The 23,153-nt window shown below is 47.0% G+C and overlaps 2 protein-coding genes across 2 annotated transcripts in view; one reads left to right on the forward strand and one right to left on the reverse strand.

Annotated features, from left to right (window-relative positions):
- Window positions 1-14,493, forward strand: part of DNAJC3 (DnaJ heat shock protein family (Hsp40) member C3) — a 63,253-nt gene extending 48,760 nt beyond the window's left edge. The window contains exons 10-12 of the mRNA XM_082700696.1: window positions 8,227-8,359; window positions 9,142-9,290; window positions 10,835-14,493. Coding sequence (XP_082556822.1) covers window positions 8,227-8,359; window positions 9,142-9,290; window positions 10,835-10,992 — 440 coding nt within the window. The 3' untranslated portion in view covers window positions 10,993-14,493. The remainder of the gene's footprint in view (window positions 1-8,226; window positions 8,360-9,141; window positions 9,291-10,834) is intronic.
- A 5,098-nt stretch (window positions 14,494-19,591) lies between these two features.
- UGGT2 (UDP-glucose glycoprotein glucosyltransferase 2) overlaps window positions 19,592-23,153 on the reverse strand; it is a 184,854-nt gene continuing 181,292 nt past the window's right edge. Inside the window, exon 39 of the mRNA XM_082700684.1 lies at window positions 19,592-19,736. Coding sequence (XP_082556810.1) covers window positions 19,714-19,736 — 23 coding nt within the window. The 3' untranslated portion in view covers window positions 19,592-19,713. The remainder of the gene's footprint in view (window positions 19,737-23,153) is intronic.

The raw sequence follows: 23,153 nt of genomic DNA on the forward strand, positions 1-23,153 counted from the left end.
GCCACCACACTGGCTGGACGAATGAGCCTAGTTTATCGATAAGGTCTTAGTGGAAAGAGTATGGGATTTAGAATTAGTCCTGAATTTGAGTCTGACTATACTACTTATTTTATTTTTATTTTTCTTGTAGGAAAAGTCATATAACACAAAATTGGCCGTCTTAGCCATTTTTTAAAGTTTTTATTTCAGTCACTGGGTGCTCATCATAACAAGCGCACTCCGGGATCTCTGTCGCCCATTTCACCCTTCCCCTCCCCACTCCCACTCTGGGAACCATCAGTTTGTTCTCTAGAGTTAAGAGCCTGAAGGGCATCTGGCTGGCTTATTCGGTAAAGCATGTGACTTTTAATCTTGGCATTGTGAATTTGAGCCCCACTCTGGATGTAGAGATTACTTAAAAAAAAGTGTCGGTTCCTTGATTTGTCTCTTTTTCCTTTTGCTTGTTGTGTTGTGTTTCTTAAATTTCACAGTGAATGAAATCTCATGGTATTGGTCGTTCACTGACTGATTTCTTTCACTTAACATTATACTCGCCAGCTCTATCCATGTCATTGCAGTGGCAAGATTTCAGTCTTTATTATATTCTGTTGTAGATAAATACCACATCTTTTAAAAAAAATTAATTTATTTGACAGAGAGAGATCACAAGTAGGCAGAGGCAGGCAGAGGGAAAGAGGGAAGTAGGCTTCCCACTGAGCAGGGAACCTGATGCAGGGCTCCATCCCAGGACCCTGAGAGCATGACTTGGGCTGAAGGCAGAGGCTCAACCATTCGAGCCACCCAGGCGCCCCTAAATAACCACATCTTTATCTTTTCATCTATCCAGGGACACTTGGGGCTTCCATATCTTGGCTGTTGTGAATAATGCTGTTATGCACATAGAAGTGCTTGTATCCCCTTGAATTAGTATTTTTGTATTCTTTGGGTAAATGCCCAGTAATGCAATTCCTAGGTTGTAGGGTCGTTCTAGTTTTACCTTTTTGAGGAACCTCTGTACTATTTTACAGAGTGGCCGCACCAGCTTGCATTCCCACCAACAGTGGTAAGAGGGTTCCTTTTTCTGCACATCCTTGCCAGCACCTGTTGCTTCTTGTATTGATTTTAGCCATTCTGACAGCTTTGAGCTGATAACTCATTATAGTTTTGATATGCATTTCCCTAATGAGAGTGATGATGAGCATCTTATCAGGTGTCTGTTGACCATCTGGATGTCTTCTTTGAAGCAGTGTCAGTCAGTTCATGCCTTCTGCCTATTTTAAAATTGGATTATTTGTTTTTTTGGGGTGTTGAGTTTTATACGTTCTTTATATATTTTGGATACTATTCCTTTACTGGATATGTCACCGCAGGGAGCTTCTCCCATTTAGTAGGTTACCTTTTAGTTTTGTTCATCCTTTCCTTCGTTGTGCAGAAGCTTTTTATTTTGACGTAGCGCCTGGAATTGCGATGCCTCCAGCTTTGCTTTTCAAGATTGCTGTAGCTATTTGTGGTCTAACGTGGTTCCAAACAAATGTTAGGATAGTTTTTTTTCAGCCTGTGAAAGATGCTGTTGGGGTTTTGAGAGGGAGTGCATTAAATGTATAGATTGTTTTGGGTAGTGTAGACATTTTAACAATATTTGTTCTTCCAATCTGTGAGCATAGAATATCTTTCCATTTCTTTGTGTCGTTTTCAGTTTCTTTTATCAGTGTTTTATAGTTTTCAGAGTACAGGACTTTCACCTCTTTGACTAGGTTTATCCCTGGGTATCTTATTTTGGGGAGCAACTGTAAATGGGATTGTTTTTCATTTCTCTTTCTGATGCTTTATTATTGGTGGAATGCAGCAGATTTCTGTGGATTGATTTTGTATCCTGTGACTTTAATTAATTTCTTGATCTGTTCTAGCTGTTTCTCAATGGAATCTTTGGGTTTTCTGTGTATAGTATCATGTAATCTGTAAAGAGTGGAAGTTTTATTTCTTCTTTACTGATTTGGATGCCTTCTATTTCTTTCTGTTGTCTGATTGCTGTGGCTAGGATTTCCAGTGCTCTGTTGAATAGAAGTGGTGAGAACGGACATCCTTATCTTGTTCCTGACCTTAGGGAAAAGGCTCTCAGTTTTTCCTCATTGAGGACGATGTTTGCTGTGGGGTTTTCATATATGGCCTTTATTATGTTGAGGTGTGTTCCCTCTAAACCTACTTTGCTGAGGGTTTTGTTTTGTTTTGTTTAATCATGAATGGATGGTGTACTTTGTGTAATGCTTTTTCTGTATCTACTGGAATGATTATATGGTTCTTATCCTTCCTCTTACTGATGTGATGTATCATGCTGTGGTTGGTTTGCAAATACTGAACCACACTTGCACCCAGGAATAAATCCCACTTGATGGTGTTGAATGATCTTTTTAATATATTGTTGTATTTGGTTTGCTAGTATCTTTTTTTTCTTCAGCTAAGACAGCAGAAGAGATTATTTATTGTACGTATGACATTCAGCCACAAATGAAAAGAGAATTAGTTCCAAAAGTCACAAGTCCAAAAGGCACTGTTTTGATAGGAATAATGTGGGTCTCTCAAAGGTGGTCGTGGCGATCAGATGGCGATGGGTGGTCTTTCCATAGGTGTGTTTCTCATTTTGTTTATTGGGCCCTTATTTCTGCTGTGTTATTCCTTATCTCTGTGTTAATCATCTCACTGATGTTCTCTACTCTTTCTGAAGTCCACTGAGTATCCCTATGACCGATCAGTCATTGCTGTCAATTCTCTGTGAGGCATGTTACTTAGATCTTTCTCACTTAGATCTGTGGCTGTGGCCTCGTCCTCTTCTTTTTCATTTGGGATAAATTCTTCCGTCTTCTCATTTGTCGAAGTCTCTGTGCCTGTTTCTGTGTGTGAGGAAAGTCAGCTCTGTCTCCTGTTCTCGAGAGGGATGGCCTTCTGAAGAAGAGGCACTACAGTCCCCTGCACGCAGTATCCCCTGTGCCCCAGGGCCTGCCGCTTCGGGGAGTGTGTCCAGGGTGTGCCCTCCCGTGTGCTGGCCACTTTATCCTTCACGCCATCGTCGGCAGAGGCTCCGCTTGCCAGTTGTGGGCAGTGTTTGGTCCCTGGCCTGACTGTGCTGAGTTTCAACCAGATGTGCTCTGGTCGGCTTGTGAGACGTAACCTGTTGTTGCTGGAACCAGGGCCTCACACGACTCCCAGACGGGGAGCCGCGGTGCCGGCAGGAGTTGGTGCGGGTCTTGCGGGGGGCCGCCCGCCTACTGGGACTGAGGCAGGCACGCCCGGGACGGGCGGTTCTTCTGCAGCATAGTGTTGGTGGCGCTGGGTGTAAGCAGATGAGGTGGCGAGTGTTGGCACTGCCCCGGTTCCTGCCGGTGGCTCTGTACTTACCCTGAGCCAGGCGGCAGGGAAATGGCACTGGCCACCGGTTCCTTTGTCCCCAGAGGGGTCTCTCTGAGAATGCTGCCTTTCCGGGACACACTCTGAAACAAGCGAGTAACCTGCCTGCTGTGTGCCGGGGTGTGCTTCAGGTGGCTGTTTCCATGCCGTGTGTCCGCGGGTGACTGCTCTGCCTTCTCTCAGAGCGATGCTGTGTCCTCGGAGCTCTCCCAGAGCCAGGCGCGCTGAGCCCCGAAATCCCAGGCTTGAAGCCCCACTCGTTGTAAGAACTCAGAAAATTTGGGCCTTCTCGCTTTCCTAGCCAGTTGTTATGTAAAGCTGCCATTTTTTTCTCTAGTCCTTTTAAACTCTTTATTTCCATTTCATTATGTCCTTATTTTTTTCCCATTTGCTTCTGCTTCATGGGCTGATCCTCATTTCATCTATACTTTTGTGATAGTTTTGATCTTTTTGAGTATTGACTACTCACATTTTTATCTTCTCTTTGTCTTTTTGCTGAGTGTTTTTTGTTTTTTAAGATTTTATTTATTCATTTGAGAGAGCAGAAGCAGGGGGGAAGCAGAGGAGAGGGAGAAGCGGGCTTCCCACCAAGCAGGGAGCCTGATGTGGGGCTCGATCCCAGGGCCCTGAGGTCATGACCTGAGCCGAAGACAGACGCCCAACCATCTGAGCTACTCAGGTGCCCCTCTTTGTTGAGTTCTTATTCTGCTTTGTGAGTACCCTTAAAAGAGGTGATTGGATTTTTAAAAAATTCATGCCATGATGTCTGCTCGGAATTTTCATGTATTTGGGCTGTTGTTCCGATGTATGTTCAGCAGGCACGTTGAGGCACTCTCTTCTGGTGCGGTTTAAAAACTGTCTTTGAATCGATGCCGTACTGTTTAAAACAAGATGATCATAAAAGGACTTGGCTTACCCTGCCCTATTCGTTGGAAAGTGCCTTGGCTGTGTGAGTGTGTGTGTGTGCACACGCGCGCGCAGTGGAGCACCAGGGGCGGGGCAGCCTTCTGTATGTAACAGTTGCACTAGTCTGGGCTTCAGTTTGCACAGACATCCTGCCTCCCGCTGAAAGGGCCTCTCTGTACGGCCCCGCCCTCTCTGCCGCTCTGAGCCACACCGCGTCCAGGTCATCTGCTGCCGGCCCGGCTGCTCTTTTGCTACCAAAGGGGTAGATCTTTTTGCACTGAGAAAGAGCCCCGCACCTTCAGAGCGCGCATGGTTGCAGGGGGCTGGTTGTCGGGGGCTCCTGACACGAGCTGCCCCAGACGATTTGCTCTTGTCTTTGTTCCCGACTTTTCCCCAGTAAGGCCTCTGCTTTAACTCACGGTCGGGCTCTGGATTTCATGGTTCTCACAATATGCAAAGGATAGAAGCTGTCACTGTAGGGTGAACCCATACACCCAGAAAGTGTATTTTCTGGCACTTTCTGTGATTTTTTTTTTTTTTTGCCATTGAGCTTTCTCACGGTTTGCTTCCCCCTCTCATCTTGGATTCAGCTGACACGAGCTCATTTTAGCAGCCCTGGTGCAGACTGTTTTGCATGATACTCAGGAGGAGGAGATTGGTATTCCGTGGGCATATCATACAGGGTCTGATGTGCTCTTTAAAAGGCCGTCTGAGTCCCTGTCCTGAGAGCAGACTGCTCGGGGAAGGAGGATGCAAGCGGGGAGCAGCTGTTCCGGAGCTGTGGCAGCTGCTCAGGTGTACTGAGGTCGGCCGTGGTGACGGCGGCGGTGGTGAGCAGCCGCGCGACTCCGGGTGCATTTTGAAGGGAAGCTGATCTGGGATTTGCTAATGGACTGTGGAGTGAAAGGGGGCAGTCGTTCGCAGCCGTGCACATCTGTCTTTGGAATGCTGCTTCTGCCCTGGGGAGCTGCGGGCAGGCTTGAAGTGGGGAGGACTGGTTCGCGGGAAGACTTGCCTGTGGGCCTCGCTGTCTTGCTAGTCGCGGGGGAAGCGGCGCGTTAGTTGCCGGACTCTCCTGCTCCGGTCCTTCCGTGTGTTGACATTCCGGGTGGAACCGCTTTTCCTCGGTCAGTTCCAGGTCTGCCGTGGAGATCTCGAGTGCCCGGGGGCTGGGCTCTGCATCTGTTCGTGGTCCCCGCGGCCTCTGCTTGGGCACAGTTGCGCCTCAGCTTCGCGGCTGGTTCTCGGCCCCGCAGGGTGGCTGCTGTGCCGCTCACCCGCGAAGGGGGCTTCGCCGTCTCACAGACCCTCGGTGGTTGGCCAAAAAGAATGGCTCCCCAGTCTGGTCGGGCTTCTACTTGGATGGTGGTTTTCTCTACTTAGGTTTATTAATTATTAATAATCCATTTGCTTCCTCTCTTTCAGAAATTTAGGAAAATTTCTGGTCTGTTTTTAGTGCTGCCACAGTTCCATCATCATCTTGTCCTTTCGGAGGGGGAGTGGGACGGAAGGGAGGCGCGCTCCTGTGCTTCCTTGTTTGCACTGTGCCTTAGGAAGAACTGAGTGGGGAGTATGGAAGAAAAAGGATTTGGGAAGTTTTTTTAGGTTCAGTGGAGAGAAAATGAATTGGCTAATATGTAATAGATTTTTTTTTCGGGGTCTTATTCTACTTTGTGTGGTTGCTTAATTACAGTATAGGAGAAACATAATTGGATGTTACTTACTTTTTCTTTAAAGATGACTCCTTGGAGGGTAGAATCTGAGAAAATATAATTAAAAATGATCTATCTCATTTATGTCTATGGGAAGTTTTAACATCACCCATACTAAGTTTCTAATTAAATTACCTGCCTGTAGTGATGTGAATGTAGGAAACAACCTTATATTTTTTCTGGATTGGGAGAAATGTGTCCACCTTAAGTTTTAATAAAAGGATAGGCTATAGAAGCCTGCTTTGGAGGAGATACTCTGAACATTTAAGAATGAAAATATGTTTTAAATGTAGAGTTTGCATAAATAGCAAAATTGCATGTATTGAAACATTTTCCTCTTGTATTGAATTCCTTCAAAGTATGTTTCCTTACTAGCTTGTGATACTGAGTACTATTGTTAGTAGTTGTTAATTTAAACCTCACTACTATGACAGTTTTGTGTTCTAAATTGGAAAGGTATTTTATGATGTCACTGTGAGTTGGAGGGCTGTAGTTTCATATTTTTAGTATTAATGCATTGAGGCAGGACTTAGAATGAAAGCTTGAAATGTGTGTCACTCCCCCTCCCCAATTCCCCGCCATGGACCAGAGGTAGTATTGGTTCATTTTTCTCTGTAGTTCAGGCAAATTTCAGTCATTCTCCCTTAATCTGCGGGGGATGCCTTTCAAGACCCCCAGTGGATGCCTAAAACTGCAGATCACATCCAGCCCGAAATATACTATTTTTTTCTTACCCATATATACCCATGATAAAGTTTAGCTTATAAATTAGGCATAGTGAGAGATTAATAGTACTAGAATAATTATAATATACTGTAATAAAAGTTATGTGAAGGCGGTCTCTCTCAGAATATCTTATTGTCCTGTCCTCATCCTTGTTCTTGTGCTCATGGGAAACGGCTGATGTCTGTGTGGTGAGATAGAGTGAGGGAAGCGCTAGGCATTGTGACGGGGTATTAGGCCGCTGTTGACCTTCTGGCAGTTTGTCAGGAGGACCCTGTGCCTCCCTGAATCCCTTCCAGGATGAGCCGTGGCCAGTACGAATCCTCGGACATGTTATCCAGAGAGATGTTTTCCCTATAGTGAAATGCACTCACATAGAAACTAGAATTCGGACCTAAAAGTCCCTTATTTGAGATGTCTGCTCCTCAAGACCACTCCCAGATTTGGGGACTTCGTAGCACACATGGGACTCAGCACACAGTGGGACTCGGCTGAGATTTATTCTACTGAAAGGACACAGAGTGACATCAGGAAGGGAAGAGACACGTGGCACAAACTCCAGAGCAAAGCAGTAGAGGATTCCAAGAGTCTTTCTCTTTGAAATGATAGGACGAGCTGCAGTTCCTCCAGACGTGCAAGGTGCTGTCTGCTGGGGAAGCTCACTAGAGCGCCGGTGCCCGGGACATTCACAAGGGGTCAGTCAGCCGGGCACTTCTGCCGTGCCAGCACCCAGATTCCCAGAGGGAAAGACGATATTTCACATAAACGACATTATCTGTACAAATACTGAGGCCTGGTGAGCCATTCTCACCAGGAGATGGTGGGAGCGCTCCTGAAGGCCATCTTCTGAGACGCCAGCCAGGACGGACCTTGCCAGCGGGCCTTTCGAAGGAGAACAGTCTCGGGCTTGCCATGTTGACGCTTTTCTACATGACTTAGATCTCCTGATGCCTTGTGTTCTAGATACTCAGGTATTCTAAAATAAGGCAAAAGCTGTGATGTGGATTGTTAACCAGACGTCCCACACCAGGACAGTGTACTCTGCTTTGACCAGTAGCTTAAAAAAGCAGGTTTGTAATAGTTCCTGTTGAAATCCCTAGGACTTCGACACTCTGATTGCTGGTGCTTCCCCTTGCTCCCTTTCTAAGCCTCTGATTCTTCCGAATTGTGGACCTGTAGCTGATGGTGCAGATTTCCTTTGCCACCGTCTTATTTTCCTGTGTAAGGATCAGTTCAGTCACAGTGATGGAAAGGCTGCCTTGTGTCAAGTGTGGATGTGAAGCTGTGCCGGAGGGAAGGTGGGCGAGTAAACAGCAGTGAGTTTTATTGAATGGGAGGAAAAAGCTACCTAAATCCAGCTTTAATTATGCCTTTCATAAGTTGCCTAACAAAATCGTCACCATCTCTTAGGCTCTTAGCAGTAATGGCGAGATCAGCCTGACAGGATAAGTAGAGGTTGTAAGTTCCAGTTCCTTTAACAGCGTTATCTTAAACCTCGTGACAGCTATTCAGGATTACGAAACTGCACAGGAACACAATGAAAATGACCAGCAGATTCGGGAAGGTCTAGAGAAGGCACAAAGGCTATTGAAACAGTCACAGAAACGAGATTATTATAAAATCTTGGGAGTAAAAAGGTGAGTTATTTAAAATTTACATTGTTATTTTCTTTTTTCCTCCTCTGATTGAGTTCCTTACTTTATGTAATTTCGGTCCTGGATCAAACCTAACCATCTTTCACATCGTAACCATCAGACAGCTATTTTGTTACAGGTAGATTTCTTTAAAGAGACTAGCACTGCAAGGCTGGGGGACTTAGTAGTTGGCGACAGAGGGAGGACGCTGTAGCATGAGTAGGCCCTGGCCTAGACTTTTGGGGAAGGGTGAAGAGGAGTGAGCTTTCTTTTGGGGGGAACAGGAGGGGGAAAAGCAAACTTCTTCAGGCCTAAGAATAAAGTGGCACTTCGAGAATTAATACACGCATGGAGAGACAAAAGCTAGGTAAATAATACAAGATCCACCTTCTCTGTGCAAGGGAAACATCAGTCTTTCAATCGAAGGTCTGACCAGAACGAAGGAAACCAGAAGCAAAACAGGAGTGTGGTTCAGAGTCACAGTTAGTTCTTAATGCCAGGAATTGTTATCAGGTGGGTCGGAAATTCAGAAAGTTTAAAAATGGGTCTGATTTTTTTTTTTAAGAGAGAAAACTGCAAAGATCAAAAGTAATTTCTTCCCATTGAGATTCTGAAGCAGCTTTAATGATCCCCCAGAAGCGCAGGTTAGGCGCGCGGCCGTGGCCACACTGGCGCGGCCGGGAAGAGCAGGCCGCGGGGCTGCCTGCGGATCGTGACTGTCTGAGTTTCCGGGGCGGTGAGGTGGCACTTCTTGACTAATGAGCGTTCATCTTAATACTGCTCAGAAACGCCAAAAAGCAAGAAATCATTAAAGCATACCGAAAATTAGCTCAGCAGTGGCACCCAGATAACTTCCAGAATGAGGAAGAAAAGAAAAAAGCGGAGAAGAAGTTCATCGACATAGCGGCTGCTAAAGAAGTTCTCTCGGATCCAGGTACGGGTCTCTGCAGGCGGCCGAGGCCGCGGCCCTGACTTACTAGCTCCGCTGCTTCGCCGACTGGGGCGGAGGCAGACGCGGGGCCGGGCGGGCTCCCCCGCCCCGCAGCTCCGCGAGTCCAGCCCCAGGCCCGCCCCCGCCACACTCCCGCCCTCCTGGGCCCCGCGCGGTCGGGGAGCGGCAGATTCGGAAGCGGGAGGCCGGGTTTGACGCCCCGCTTCCTGCCCAAGTGACCAGAGCCCAGTCTCCGCTCTCGCGCGGGCGACAGGAAAGCACCACAGTGAGGGGAGGTTCTAGGTTCCCCCCACCTCCCCAGACCCATGATGACAGATTCTTCCTCTGGAACCTGGAGGCGCTTGAGTAGGGAGCCGGGGTGCCAGGCCCGAACGTACCCCCAGCCCGGGCGGGGGCTGCCTGTCGTCTGTGTTCCCCGGGAATCTTGCCCCAAGTCCGGGCTTGGTTAGCTTTGCTGGGTGCTGGAAATGCTGTTACCGTGCGCGGCCAGGGCCTGGGAAATGAGAGAAGACGGAGAAATGAGGGAATACTGGACGGTGTTTGGACATTTCCGGGGGAGTTCAACGGAAGCGAATAACTCTTCCTTTTGTATGTCTTCGGTGTCAGCAGGAGCTAGACTTGAGCTAGACAGATTGGCCAGAAATAGAAGGAAATCACACCTTATACCCATTTGGCAGATCTTTTTTGAACATCTGCTTAAGCCCTGGAATGGAAGCTCTGTGGGCCTCTGCTCTCTGCGCACCCCACGAGAGCAGACGCGCCCTTCCGGAGTCCGCGGGATGCGCCGTTCTGTGCTCAGCAGAGGCTTGTCCCCGCCATGCTCCGTCTGTCCCCTGAGCTCGCACCGAGCACGGGGGACGGACGGGCACAGAAGCTTCAAGAACTGCCCTTGCAGTCGCTACGAGTTCTTTTGTGTTGTCACTTTTCCCAGCCCCTGTTCCTGCTTTAAGGAGGAACTCGTCCTCGCGGTCTCGGAGGATGCTAGGCTGCCCTCCTGCCCCGCCGCAGCGTTCCTCGGTCCCCTTCGTCAGCCTTAGTCTCGGTCTCATGGGGACCTTCCTCGGCACTGCCGGGACTGCCGCGCAGGCGGCCTCCTGAGCGGCGCCCGGGAACCCCGCCCTGCTCGGATCCAAGACCGAGGCCCAGGAAGCCAGTCAGGGTTGGCGAGGTTGGGACTGCGTTGCTGGGGCCGGGTGGGGACGTGGCTCTTTGACCCCAGGCGGGGACTTTTGGAGCTCTCCTCCTCCGCAGTTCCCGTTTTCCAGAGCACGTTTTCCCTGGGTAGATGCTTGTGAGGCGAGAAGATGCAGGCGGCCCGAATCTCGGCGACTGGGCGCTGCCAGCCCTGAACGCCGCCCCTTCTGCGGGACGGGCCTCCTCTAGGCTTTCCCCCGAGAGCGCCGCGGGGAGCCGGCTGGGGATGGGAGAGCCCCGAGGTGTGTCCGGCCCCTTGTGCTGAGGGCAGAGTCGGGAGTCCCCAGTGCCTGACCCCCACGTGCGTTCTGATGCGCGCCTTTCTTTCCTAGAAATGAGGAAGAAGTTCGACGACGGGGAAGACCCGCTGGACGCGGAGAGCCAGCAAGGAGGCGGCGGCAACCCTTTCCACAGGAGCTGGAACTCGTGGCAGGGCTTCAATCCCTTCAGCTCAGGCGGACCTTTTAGATTCAAATTCCACTTCAATTAAACCAGCTGTTTTTCTCCTCCTCTTCCTTAATTTTTTTAAAGATTAAACACAAAGAAACCTTGTTCCAGGATCCTAATGAAAAAAAAAAATTCAAATCTTTTAATTTGTCCATGACCAAAGAGTTGTTTTACTAGGAAAGGTCGTTTTATCCATTTTAGGCCGGAGGCTGGTGGGTGCTCGGCGGCAGGGAGGCGGAGGCCGGCTCTGCGGCGGGCGGAGCAGCCCCTGCGACCGGACCCGCGGAGGGTCTGGAAGGGTCTGCGGTGGGCGCGCCCGTGCCGGGGCCTCGGCAGGGCCGCGCGGGAGCCGCGGGGCAGAGGACAGCAGCGCCGACGTGGGTGCGGAGCCCCGAGCTCGTGTTTTAGGATTCGCGAAGAGAATGGCAGCGTTCCGAGTCGTACGTTCTTAGGGACGCCTTCGCTTAGCTTCCGGTCGCGCGGTCGCTCGCAAATACCCGTGAAGTGGCAGAGCCTCCGCGGCCACACGCGCTTCCATCTCCGCCGGCCTGAGCGCGGCGGCCGCAGGAGGGACGGAGCCTTCGAGGAACCCCGCTGCCAGGTGGGAGTGGTGCTGCGGGTGTAGACGCTGGATGGACATGTGCGGTGCGTCTGCGAGAGAACACGAGGACCGCGGACGCAGAATGAGCCGTAAACTCATCTGGGCTCTTCGGTTTACCGTGGAACAAAAGAGAAGTCAGGCACGACATAGGTCCAGATCGTGGTGTCACTTGCAGTAGGCTTGCGGTGCGGAGTGAAATGCTCCAACCGAAGTCGGGAGCTCCGCAGACCTGCCCGCAACAGGACTGCCTTAGAAAGGGAAAGTTGCTCCCATGCTCCCCGCTTTTAATAAAGGCGGCGGGGCGGCCTCTCCCGGTCCCGGCCGACCCTCCCGGACTGCAGTCCCGCCCCCCGCCCCTGGCGGGCTGTCTGAGGCCGGGGTTAGACAGGAGCCCCGCCCCTGACCCGCCCCCGATGCCTCTGGTTCTTGTCCCTAGAAAAAAATACACGTTTACAAATGTAGTCGCTCTGGCTGCATGCCCACCATCCAGAAGGCCTCTCTTCCGGTCCCTTCTTACCTTTTAAGAGACGAATTTATTCAGTCTTTGGATACTGGATAATTTTTTTCCCTAAAAACTGAGTGTTAACTTTAATCAAGAACATTAAATATTTACAGAACTACTGATGCTGCATTTAAACTCTAAGAGAATTACTTTAGTCAAGAATTACTACTTTCATTCTGGAAAGGTTTTCTTGTTTCGGCCTCCGAGCATTCTGATGAGTATGGGTCTAATATATTGTTTTTCTGAAATCAAGCATTTTAATTTCCGTGGCGGGAGGGGTCCTGGCCACAGCAGCCAAGCACAGAGCCTTTCCTTCCACAGTCATCCTGAAACACATGTGGAGAAATTTCTCTAAACGGAGGGAAAAAAGTCACATAGTTGAACTGAGCAAAACGCCTATGTGCTTTCCGCATCCTATTTAAAGTCTGTTTCGTACCAATAAACTTAATGCATTTTGAAAATTAGTGAATAGTTTGCAGCTTTCCTTTTGTTTTAAGGTCTCAAAATTCAAGCCAGTGCTGAAAGGATCTCTGAGGGAAATTCGTTTTGTTTCTTTCATCCTAGCGATCTCATGACTCCATCACATCAGCACTGTTGTTCGCCAGCCTGGTTCTTTGGCACATGATGTCACTGGGACCGTTTTGCAGTCTAGCAATGGCCTCTACCTACTTTTAAAGTATGAATTTTCACACAGAATCAGAACGGTAATATGAAATCACTTGCCTTTCCATTCAGAGAAGACGAGGAGAAGTCCCCCCAAGGAGCCGGAGGGAGTCAGGACGGTGGAGGGCTGGCCGGTGGGAGCTGCGTCCCGGTGCTGGTTCCGCCGCTCACCGTCAGGCGCTGCCCAGACGGCTGCTGGTGTGGCTTTGTCCACGCCGGTAATAAACCTGTAATTCCCATTCCTGAAATCTTACCGCGGACTCAGATTAGTCACCGTAACTGAAATGTGCGGTTACTTGCTGGTCTTCGGTGCAGAAAGGGGCTATGTGCCAAGTGCCGGCGCCACAGGGAGACTTGAGGACAGTGTGGGCCGGGAAGTCCGGCCCTGCCGCGCCCCGGCCCTGAGAGAGGCTCCGGGTGCGGAGGGCCAGGCCTTTGTCCCGGCGGCCGCTGGGAGAGCTCGTCCACCGGAGGACCGCACGGGACTGACAAGCATTTGCCTTGCTTTTGGGTTCCTTCCACTTGCCAGTCTCCTGGCTCTTGTTTCTGGGGCCTGCAGCTACCTGGTAAATGGCCCTTTCTGGAAAAGTAAAATCACAGGGGTACCTAGCCTTAGCTGTAGGAGATTCCTTTCTTAAATTCCTTCCTTGCTTTTTGGAAAGCTTCTGAAATGGAGTATCACTTGTCTGGACATTGTGGATATTTTCCACAGCAGCAAGTATTAAACACATCAGCCTAAAAACACGAGAAGGTTCTAAAAGGAGAATAAGTTTATTGCCCATTTTTGAAACTCTGCTTTCTTGGTATGGATAAATGAAAACTTGAAAACGAAAACAACTGTAATAGTTTACTACTGTGAATTGGAGGGACGTAATGCTAACTTTAAACCATCTTTCTCTTTGGTCAGTATTAAAAATGTATCTTTAATCAGTATGAAAACAACTTTTTTGGACTCTGATAATGGAATGTAAAAACTACCCATATATTTTTTTTTTTAAAGGGGAAAATAACCAAGTAGGAAAAAAGTTAATAGAATTACAATTTGAAATTGGCAGCATTTCCTGTTCATGGTGGAAAATGGAAAATTTCACTTCAAAGGCATGAAAACAGAAGTTGTGGCATTTGCCATGAAAAAAAATACGTAAGATGCTTAAGTTAAAAACGCTTCCTCAGTCAGGCTGGGTTGGAGCTGCCTCCCTTTAAGCACAGGGCGCCGGCGAGGGCCTCGCGAAAGCTCTGAGTGCCAACCGTGCTGTGAGCTCGCGAACTCCATGCAACTTAATTGAATGTAGTGACTTTCCCGTACTTCTAAAGGAAGGAGGAAGGCAAATGCTAATTTGTCGGCAAATAATATCCTTATTCGAAATCAGATCATTCCTTTTGTTAGTAGCAGAGTCTGTTCTGCAATTGCAAATGATATTAATAGGTGGATTTTTTTTTTTAAATGGATGATCTCATTTGCTGAATGATTTAAGAGTACAGTTAGCCACTGCGTGGCTTTACGTAGAGTGACAGGTTTTGCACTGGTCTGCGGTGGCCTCTTGCCTGCAGTGGAAAGCAGAGTGTGGAGGAAGAAAACGTGGAGATGTTTGAGAAGTTAAACTACTACTCCTACTATAAGGCTGTTGCTGGTTCTGAATGAGACAAGACTAATCCATCTCAATTTAGTGTTTTAATAGAGAAAATTAATTGAAATGGGTCTCAGATATGTCTGCAAATATGGGTACTATTTTTATGCCTGTGTATTTTCACATTTAATAAAAATATTTATGGTCAAATCAGTATTTTCTTGCTTTCGATTCATGAGAAGTCTACCTTCCAACTTTGCTTTGCATGTGGTCCGGAGCTGGGGTGACGGGAGGGCGGCTCTTGTGTGTGGAGCTGAAGGAAGGTCTGAGCACAAAAAGAAATGGTTAAAACCTCTTGACCCCAAGGTCCTAGGATAGTTAGGACTTTAAGTGGACAGTTCTTTGGTTTCAATACTATTAAAATCTAATATTTAAATTGGCTTTGTTTGAAGCCTTTGGGTTTTATACCATAATTTGTACATTTCTGTAAGTCTTCAAAGAGGTTTGCTTGGGGGCTGAGGGGAGTACTATTTATCTCAATCAGAGTTCTTTATTTCCTTCTAAGTAATCTCTACACCCAACATGGGGCTTGAACTCCCAACCCTGAGATAGAGTGTCATATACTCTACTGACTGAGCCAGCCAGGCGCCCCGTCCCAGATTTCTAACTACACACCCAAGCAACTTTCTTCTCAAGTGTTCCGCACACCCTAAAATTAAAGGCCTAGAACACTTACTTAGAACCTTCTCAGAAAGTGCACTGTTTCGAAATTCCTATGAAAATCCCCCAGGCATGAGGGCTGCCAAAAGGGGGAGGAAGGGCAGATCCATTTTCTCTTCCCAGATCCTCAGGACTCTGGACAGCAAAGGATAGCTCTCCTCAGCGACATTTCACCATGGCAAGTTTTTCTTAGGATTTTATTAACTCTCCCTGTCACCTGTGGCAGTGTTTTGTTTCCTGTGGTTTAATGCCTTTTATTATCTCAAGTTCCTAAGACCTCACGAAAGTGGAAATTGTACAGTTTTGGTGCAGACAAAATAGCACGTCTTCCTCCTCCGGGATGCGCTCTGCTGCGCTGACATGTGGCGGGCGGGTGGGGGCGAGGCCTCTACGTCAGGCCGACTGCATCTCCGCGGCCCCTCGCACGGCGGAGACCAGCGGTAAGAGTCCCAGACCCCCCGGCGTCCGAGGGCGCTTGCCCGACAGACGGCTGTAGGACACGATGAACAGGACGTCAGGAAAACGTGCAGGTGGACAGACCTCAGGGACACTTCTGCATTAAGTGTCCATGGAGGCCAAAGCCCGCCACCGCGCTTTAGGACCGGAGCCCCAAAGCCCTTGATGGGGCCCACAAACTCCCCTGCGTGACCCGGGGCCTCCCCCCACCCCCAGCCCCCCTCCTCCTCCTGGCTGGCGTGCTTCTCCCTAAGTTTCATCCCCGATGTCCCTTTCTGACACTTGCCCTTCGTAACATTTTCATTTGGATATTTACTGAATGCCACTTACTCTGGTCTGGTGACTTCAAAAGGACACACAGTAGGTACTTAAATAGTCACTGGATTGGTCCAGGTTCCGGGGGCTTCTATTTCGGCCTTCCCTCGGATGAAGCCTTTTAATTTTTTATTTTTTATAAACGTATATTTGTATCCCCAGGGGTACAGGTCTGTGAATTGCCAGGTTTACACACTTCACAGCACTTACCATAGCACATACCCTCCCCAGTGTCCATAACCCCACCCCCTGGATGAAGCCTTTTAGAGACAAACATCGGCCGGCAGCCGTGGTCGGAGGGAAGACAGCGGGAAAGGCTCTGCCAGGGGGAGCGCTGACAACTTCCGGATGGGAAGGCGCCTGCTCCCCTAGACTGGATTGTCCAGTGCGCGGATTAACGCGCACCCCACAATTCCCCTTCCTCGGCAGGGGTGGTGCCCTGTGACTCCTCCGCCTTCTCCCCCAGTTTTAAATTAAACATGAGGTAGATCTCTTTCAAATGTTTTCGTTCTGAACCAGTCTTTTAAAATTTGAATAATTTCTACTCCCTCAATTCTAATTAAAAACTTTACATTTTAAAGTGAAATCCTAGCAGGTAGGAAACAAGCCTGATCTAGTTGGGCATGTCCACGAGATCAAAGAAGCTTTTCAAATTCAAGTAATTAAGAACTGTAGGGAGCATTATTTCCCAAATCTGGAATCTTTAGACAATGTTATTAACAGTACCTTTTAAGTTATGAGGTTCCACTGTGGAATGTCCCAGCAGAGAGCAGCTCAGGAAGATCTGAGCTTTCTAACCCACCGCAAGCCGGGAGCTGCTGTCCCATTTCCAGGAACCCTCCAGGCTCCAGGGCAGCGGCAGCCTGGCCATGCCACGACCACGCACTGCTGGGCCACACGGTTGCCTCTAAGCGGAGCCCGGGCCCTCAAGGCCTTGGGTCTTCCTGCCGCCCCTCCCTCGCTGTCACCGAAAGTAAGATTTTAACAAACCCACTGGCTCTTTGGAAGTGAAGGGACTGCCTCCATTCTTCCAAGTCAAGTGAGAGAAGCAGGCAGACGGGTTGGACAGTAGCTTACACTTCGTGATACTGAGCCTGACTCCTTGGCATCTTCCATCCCTGGGGCTGAGACCCGTCGGGCCCTTTGGTGAACAGTCCTACTTGTTCTAGCGGAAAGTTAAATGTCATTAATTTTCTTCCGCTGCCCCCTAAATGTCACTAACTTCTTTGAGATACAGCGGCAAAGAAGAAAATGGTCTTAGCCACACTTTAGTGACTGAAGGATACTGACCAGCGTCTACCTACAAAAGACCCTTCTGGGGCAGGGGCAGCAGGCCGGCCGCTTCCCAAGGGGCCAGAGTCAGCAGCTCGCTCCCACTCGTGTCCGACCACATTTCTCCCATTAAAGAAAAGCCTGATTTTATTGGTCACTCCCGGCTGAGATGGCCCATGTGTTTTCCGGAGGTTCTCTCTCTCTCTCTCTCTCAGCTCCACTGTCCTCTGAACTGGGTACCGGGAGCCAAAGGATGGCTACTTCTCAAATCTAACGTTTTGAACATAAGCTTCTGAGTGGTACAAAGACTGGATGGTCTTCAGTCTCGTAGTTTGGGTTTACTTGATGCCTAAAGATTACAGTTCTTTCCATGATAAGCTCAAAATTTCCTACTTCTTGAATCAACTGTTGACCATTTCCTCTAAGGCCAGGGAGAGCTAAGTGGATTATAACTTCTCACGGAAAGTGTTTTCTTTTTCTCTCAGGATTTGGGTTTCCTTAGCGCGTCCTAGGGGGCCTGCACCTGATCCAGAACGGCCACAAACGCCCCTGGGCTACGTCTCAGCGCTTCAGCTCAGTGCAGCTGGTGGCTTTCTCTGTGAGGGCTGCAGTGCGCATCCTGGGCCCCTGACAAGGGCGGACTTTTGTATCGCACAGCAGTCCATGTGCACTTAACACACAAATTTAAAAGTGAGCCATTTTATAAAAGAATCTCCCTATAAAGAAGCATCTTATTAATAAATGATTTTTAGAACTTTAAAAATTTATTCTTTTTAGGTGGGCTCCACACCCAACACAGGGCTGGAACTCAACCCTGAGACCAAGAGTCACAGGCTCTACCGACGGCCAGCCAGGCACCCCCTCGATCTGGATTTTTAGCCACAAGCTCTCTCACCTGGAAATGAGACACGGACACTGTGCCCTTTAAATCACAACATACAAACCCGAAGGGGGGCATCAAGACCGTTCACAGTATTCTGCAGTGTTAGCTCATGCTCCGTGAAATACGAGGTCTGGCCCACCAGGGATGGCAGTCCCGGGCATGGGGACGGGTGCCTGGAGATGGCAGTCCCGGGCATGGGGACGGGCGCCTTGTCTAGCCCATCCCTCCCCCCCACAAGAGTCTCATGGAAGGGAACATCAGCTGACAATAAAGGAAAGCAAAGCGCCATCTTACCATCAGGTGGGGCTTCTGCCCTAAATGCCAGAGCGCGCCTCGGTCAGCTGGGCTACACGAGAAGAGCCGCTGACCTCTCACCAAGCCCGGAGTTGTGGGAGTCCGACGGCACCGTGGAGCCAGCCAGCCTGCACCGCGTCACCGTCCGGCCTCCCACAGCCTCCCTCAGGGTCCCTGGAGCTCACAGGGATCCTCCGGTTCCGCAGGGGAGGCCACACCTGGAACACTCCATGTTGTCCCAGACAGATGGGAACCAGTGACAAAGGGAGGGTGACCAGGAGAGGGAGAACTCTTGTGACTTCCAGTTGGGAATGAGGAAGCAGCGGGGAACAGTACTCTACGGGCCGTGCTGCGGCCGAACGGAGGAGGGCTAGACCCGTCCCGAAGAGCTCAAAGAACAGAGGAGAGACTCCGTCGGCAGCTCTGGCTCACGGTGGAGCTCGGAGGGCCCTGCCCGTCTCCCGAGGCAGACCGCTCCCTGTGGCCTGGCCGGGTTCCCAGGTGTCCCAGGCTCCGGTGCATGGGGCCGGGGAGGGGGTCTGCCTCGGTGGCTGGGACTAAGCTCCGTGAGACATTCCCCACACCACACTCGGTAGCAGATCCCAGGGAGAGCCCCTTACACAACCACGATCGCCCATGCTCAGCCCAGCCCTATCGAATCAGCTGCTTCAGGGGACGGCGTTCAAATGGCCCGGGCTCTCTTCCATTCCCACGATCCAGATTCTAGAATAGGTGGATAGTTTTTGTACACTATTTCTATGCATCTATTATTAATACACAGCAGGAAAACAAACTTCATCTTCTTAACTTAGTTTCTATGAAAGTGACTCCTTGATACTTCTGTTTATACTCCTTTAAAAGCATACATACCTCTAAGCCCATGAATGTAATTTTCTCAAAGATTAGAAACTCTAAGAAAATAGGTACAGCACAGAATCGTATCATATCGCTTCAGATGGATAAATGATGACAGTGCAGTACCGTAGTTCTTTCATTTTAAAGTGAATTCTAAATGGGCTTGATTTTGTTTGTTTTTTTCAGAGGTCGCCAAGAGTCCTTTTCCTTTCTCAGAAGAAAAAAACACAAGCGGTTTCCCTGATTTTAAGTGCGTTTGCAATGAAAGAAATATGGATGCCCGAAGACGGAAAACCCAGACAGAGTTGGTTTGCTAAGTCCCTGCGAGGACCAGCTAGTTCACTGATGTTCTACTGGGTGATCTGGCAAAGTACCACTTTAATGGGTGAAAACCCAGTGTTTCAAACAATAGAGAAAAAAAAAATCTAGTTTTAAATACTCGATGGTCATTTTTTATATAACTTAAACTTATTCAATACATTAAGTACATGTATTTTTAAATAATTAATATTATTTAAATTGAAGAATAGGTCACTGATCTTTAATGAAATTTCCAAAAGTCTTAGCAGTAGTTCCACACTTCCCCAGCAGGTGGCAGATTTCTTCTCACTCTGTCTTTCTCCTGGAAGCCAGCGCTAGAGCTCATCGTGCGTCAAAACTGTAGAGGAGGAAAATGTACTGAGTTATTGAAATCTTGAATATCAGATGCACTTACTAGCTAACTCTCACCAAAGTAAGAGATACAGAAAAAGCACAGCTGCTGAGTAGGGATCCTTTCGTTTGTTTGGTACCTATTTGCTTATGGGAAATGAGATTCGTTCTTTGTACATGATGGCACTTACTATATTGTATCACAAACGCTTAACATTTTATCACCTAGAAGGGGGTTCTCATGAGTCTAGTAGGGCAAGGACCACATCTTTTTTGATCTCTGTTATCTCTGAAACCTAGCACACTGCCTGGCCATGGAAGCCCTGAAAAATCCTGATCGTTTACTCGGCGTGTACCAAGAGCCTCCTGTTAACACAATGGACCAACAGAGAGCAGCAGCCACATGTGGGGGTCCTCGGAGGTGGCAGAGACGGAGCGCTCCAACACTGACAGATGCTGACACGGCCGTGACAGGATCAGTCCTAGCGAAGACTTCTGGAGACCAAAAGGGTCTCCGCATCACTGAGGTGTCACACATGAACACTGATATTTAAAGTGACATTTTCAGGCAGAAATGAATGAAAGTACAATTTAAATGCATCCTATTCCACACTTCAAGATGTTAGACTCTGTTTCTCTCTTTACTAAATTCCACTTGAGAGATAATAAAGAAATACAAAAGGGAGCAACAATAATGAGAATGGGGGAGGTGGTTATGAGATATCATTGGAGCAGAGTTATGAATGAATTTCTAAAAATGGAAGACAGAACATAGAGCTGATACACGACCACATGGCAGGGAAGAGGAGGTGATTTTTCCAACAGAAGAGAACCTCCTGACAGCAAACACTGGTGGCGCGTGAGTGAGAATGTGAAGCAGTAACTGAAACACTGTCAGGAAAATCTGTGCTTCTCAGCCTCCCACTCTCATTCTGTCCCCTGCATTTCACAGGGAATTGGTCAGGCTGTTTATTACAAGACAAAAAGGAGAAAATGACTTTTGGAAGAAAAATTCAACAACCTACTGAGAGAGCGACACTCATATGAGTGTCAATGCTCTGGAATAAAAGGCCGTCATTTTGGCTTTTGGCCAGGCTGGTGTGTAGCATGACCTTTATCTGTTCCATGCCCGTATGTCCAGAGAGGAATCTGTCAATTCTGCACATGCTAATGTACCCAGAGCTTCTGATCAACCCTCCCACTCAGGGAAAAAGCCTATTGGAAAAAAAAGACATTTTTAAACAGAGAAGACCCTTGCCAGCTCTCTGTATTGAGCAATCTAATCTTTTACTCTTAAAAATATAAAAATAGGCAAGGATCTCCACACATTTGAGGAAGACCAATAGCAAAAGAAAAAAGGCCCAAGATAAACAAACAACATACCCAAAGAAAGAAGATAACAAAGAGAACCAAAGAGGTACTTAAGATAATTCTAATATTTTCCAGATTATTCTGAAAATGAAATTCAATGAAGCCATAAAACAAGAAACTGAAATTCAAAAGGAACAAGGAGAGAAAAAGATCCTGTCAAAAATTAAGATGCCATTGCCCTCTTAAAAAAATAATCAATAGAAGTAAAAAAAAATTCCCTGAACAGAGGAGGAAAAGTAGGAAATATAAAAAGAAAATATAACTACAGAAATACAAAGGATCATAAAAGACTATTATGAACAATGATATGCCAAGAAACTGGGACAACCTAGAAGAAATGAATAAATTCCTAAAAACATTCAACTTATCATGAATATAGGGATTCATGAAGGAATAGAATGCCTAAACAAACCAATTACTAGCAAGGAGACTGAACCAGTAATCAAAACCTCCTGAGACACAAAAGTCCAGGACCAGATGGCTTCCCTGGTGAATTCTACCAAACATTAAAGGAATAATTAATACCAATCCTTCTTAAACTTTTCCAAACAATAGATAAGGAAGGAACATATCCGAACTCATTTTATAAGGCCAGCATTAACTTGACCCCCAAACCAGAAAAGGACACTACAAGAGAAGAAAATTATGGACCAATATTCTTGATAAACAAATATGTAAAAATCCTCAACAAAATATTAGGAAACCAAATTCAACAATACGTTAAAAAGATCACACACCATGATCAAGTGGGATGTGTTCTAGAGATGCAAGGATGGCTCGATATCCACAAATCAATCAACATGATACACGACATCAACAAAATGAAAGGATAAAAATATGATCATCTCAATGGATGCAGAAGAAGCATTTGCAATACATATGAATAATAAGTCATGTTATACACCTGAAACTAATATAAAGTTGGATCTGTCAATTATATCTCAACTTTAAAAAAGGAAAAATAAAGAATAATAGGTCATGACCAAGCTGAGTTTAAACCTGGAACATGGGGATGAGTCAATATCAAGAAATACATTAATAAAATTTGTCATATTGATAAATCAAATATAAAAAACAGATAGTCACCTCCATTGCTCTTGAGGAGGCATTCAATCAAAGAAACCCATTCTCTTTTCTCTTTTCAAATTCTAGTTAGTTAATATGCAGTGCTAAGTGCAACTCATTATTGATAAAAACATTCATTAAAATAGGAATCAATGGCTATTTCCTCCACATAATAAATTTTCGTAGTCTAAAGTGATTATCCTACTTAACAGGGAAACACAGAAGGTTGGCCAGGCAAAGTGAGAAAGAGGCCTAGTGCACTACTATTGTTAACATCCTGTTAGAGATATCAGCCAAAGCAATTAGATGAGAAAAAGCAATGTGAGGTATAACATTAGAAAGGAAGAGGAAAAATTATTCTTGTTTGCAAATAATCTTTGGGGGGAAAAATCAAGAGAATCAACTTAAATATTACTATAAATGAAAACTCAGTATGATCACAGAAATAAAAATTCATACACAAAAAAACAATAGTTTTTCTGTATACAAGTAACCACCAGTAAGAAGATACATTGTAAGAAAAAATCCCATTCATAATACTAACATAAAAATGAAATGTCTAGGAATGAGCTTAAAAAGGTAATGTATAAAATTTAGATGACTAAAATGTTATGATTCTTGACAAACATAAAATGAACCTGAACATATAGAAAGATACAACATGCTCTTAGATGGGAAGAACAGATTTCATGAAGATGTCAGTACTTCCTAACCTAATTAACAAATTTAACATAATCTTCCTTCCAACCCCTACCATCCCCCCAAAAAACCTGAAAAATTTCAGCCTAGATAAGATGATTCTAAAGCTTATATGGAAAAATGAACAGGAGTACCAGGAAAACAACAAAAACAAAATAGCAATGAGGGGAGATAAGCCCTATTCAATATTAAAACTTGCTACAAATGTTCAATAATTAAAGGAGTGTGAAAGAGGCACATGTACAGTCAGAGATCAATGGAACAGGATAAAAAATGTGCCACATGAGAC

The sequence above is a fragment of the Mustela nivalis genome (assembly GCF_964662115.1).
Source record: "Mustela nivalis genome assembly, chromosome: 15".
NCBI lineage: Eukaryota > Metazoa > Chordata > Mammalia > Carnivora > Mustelidae > Mustela > Mustela nivalis.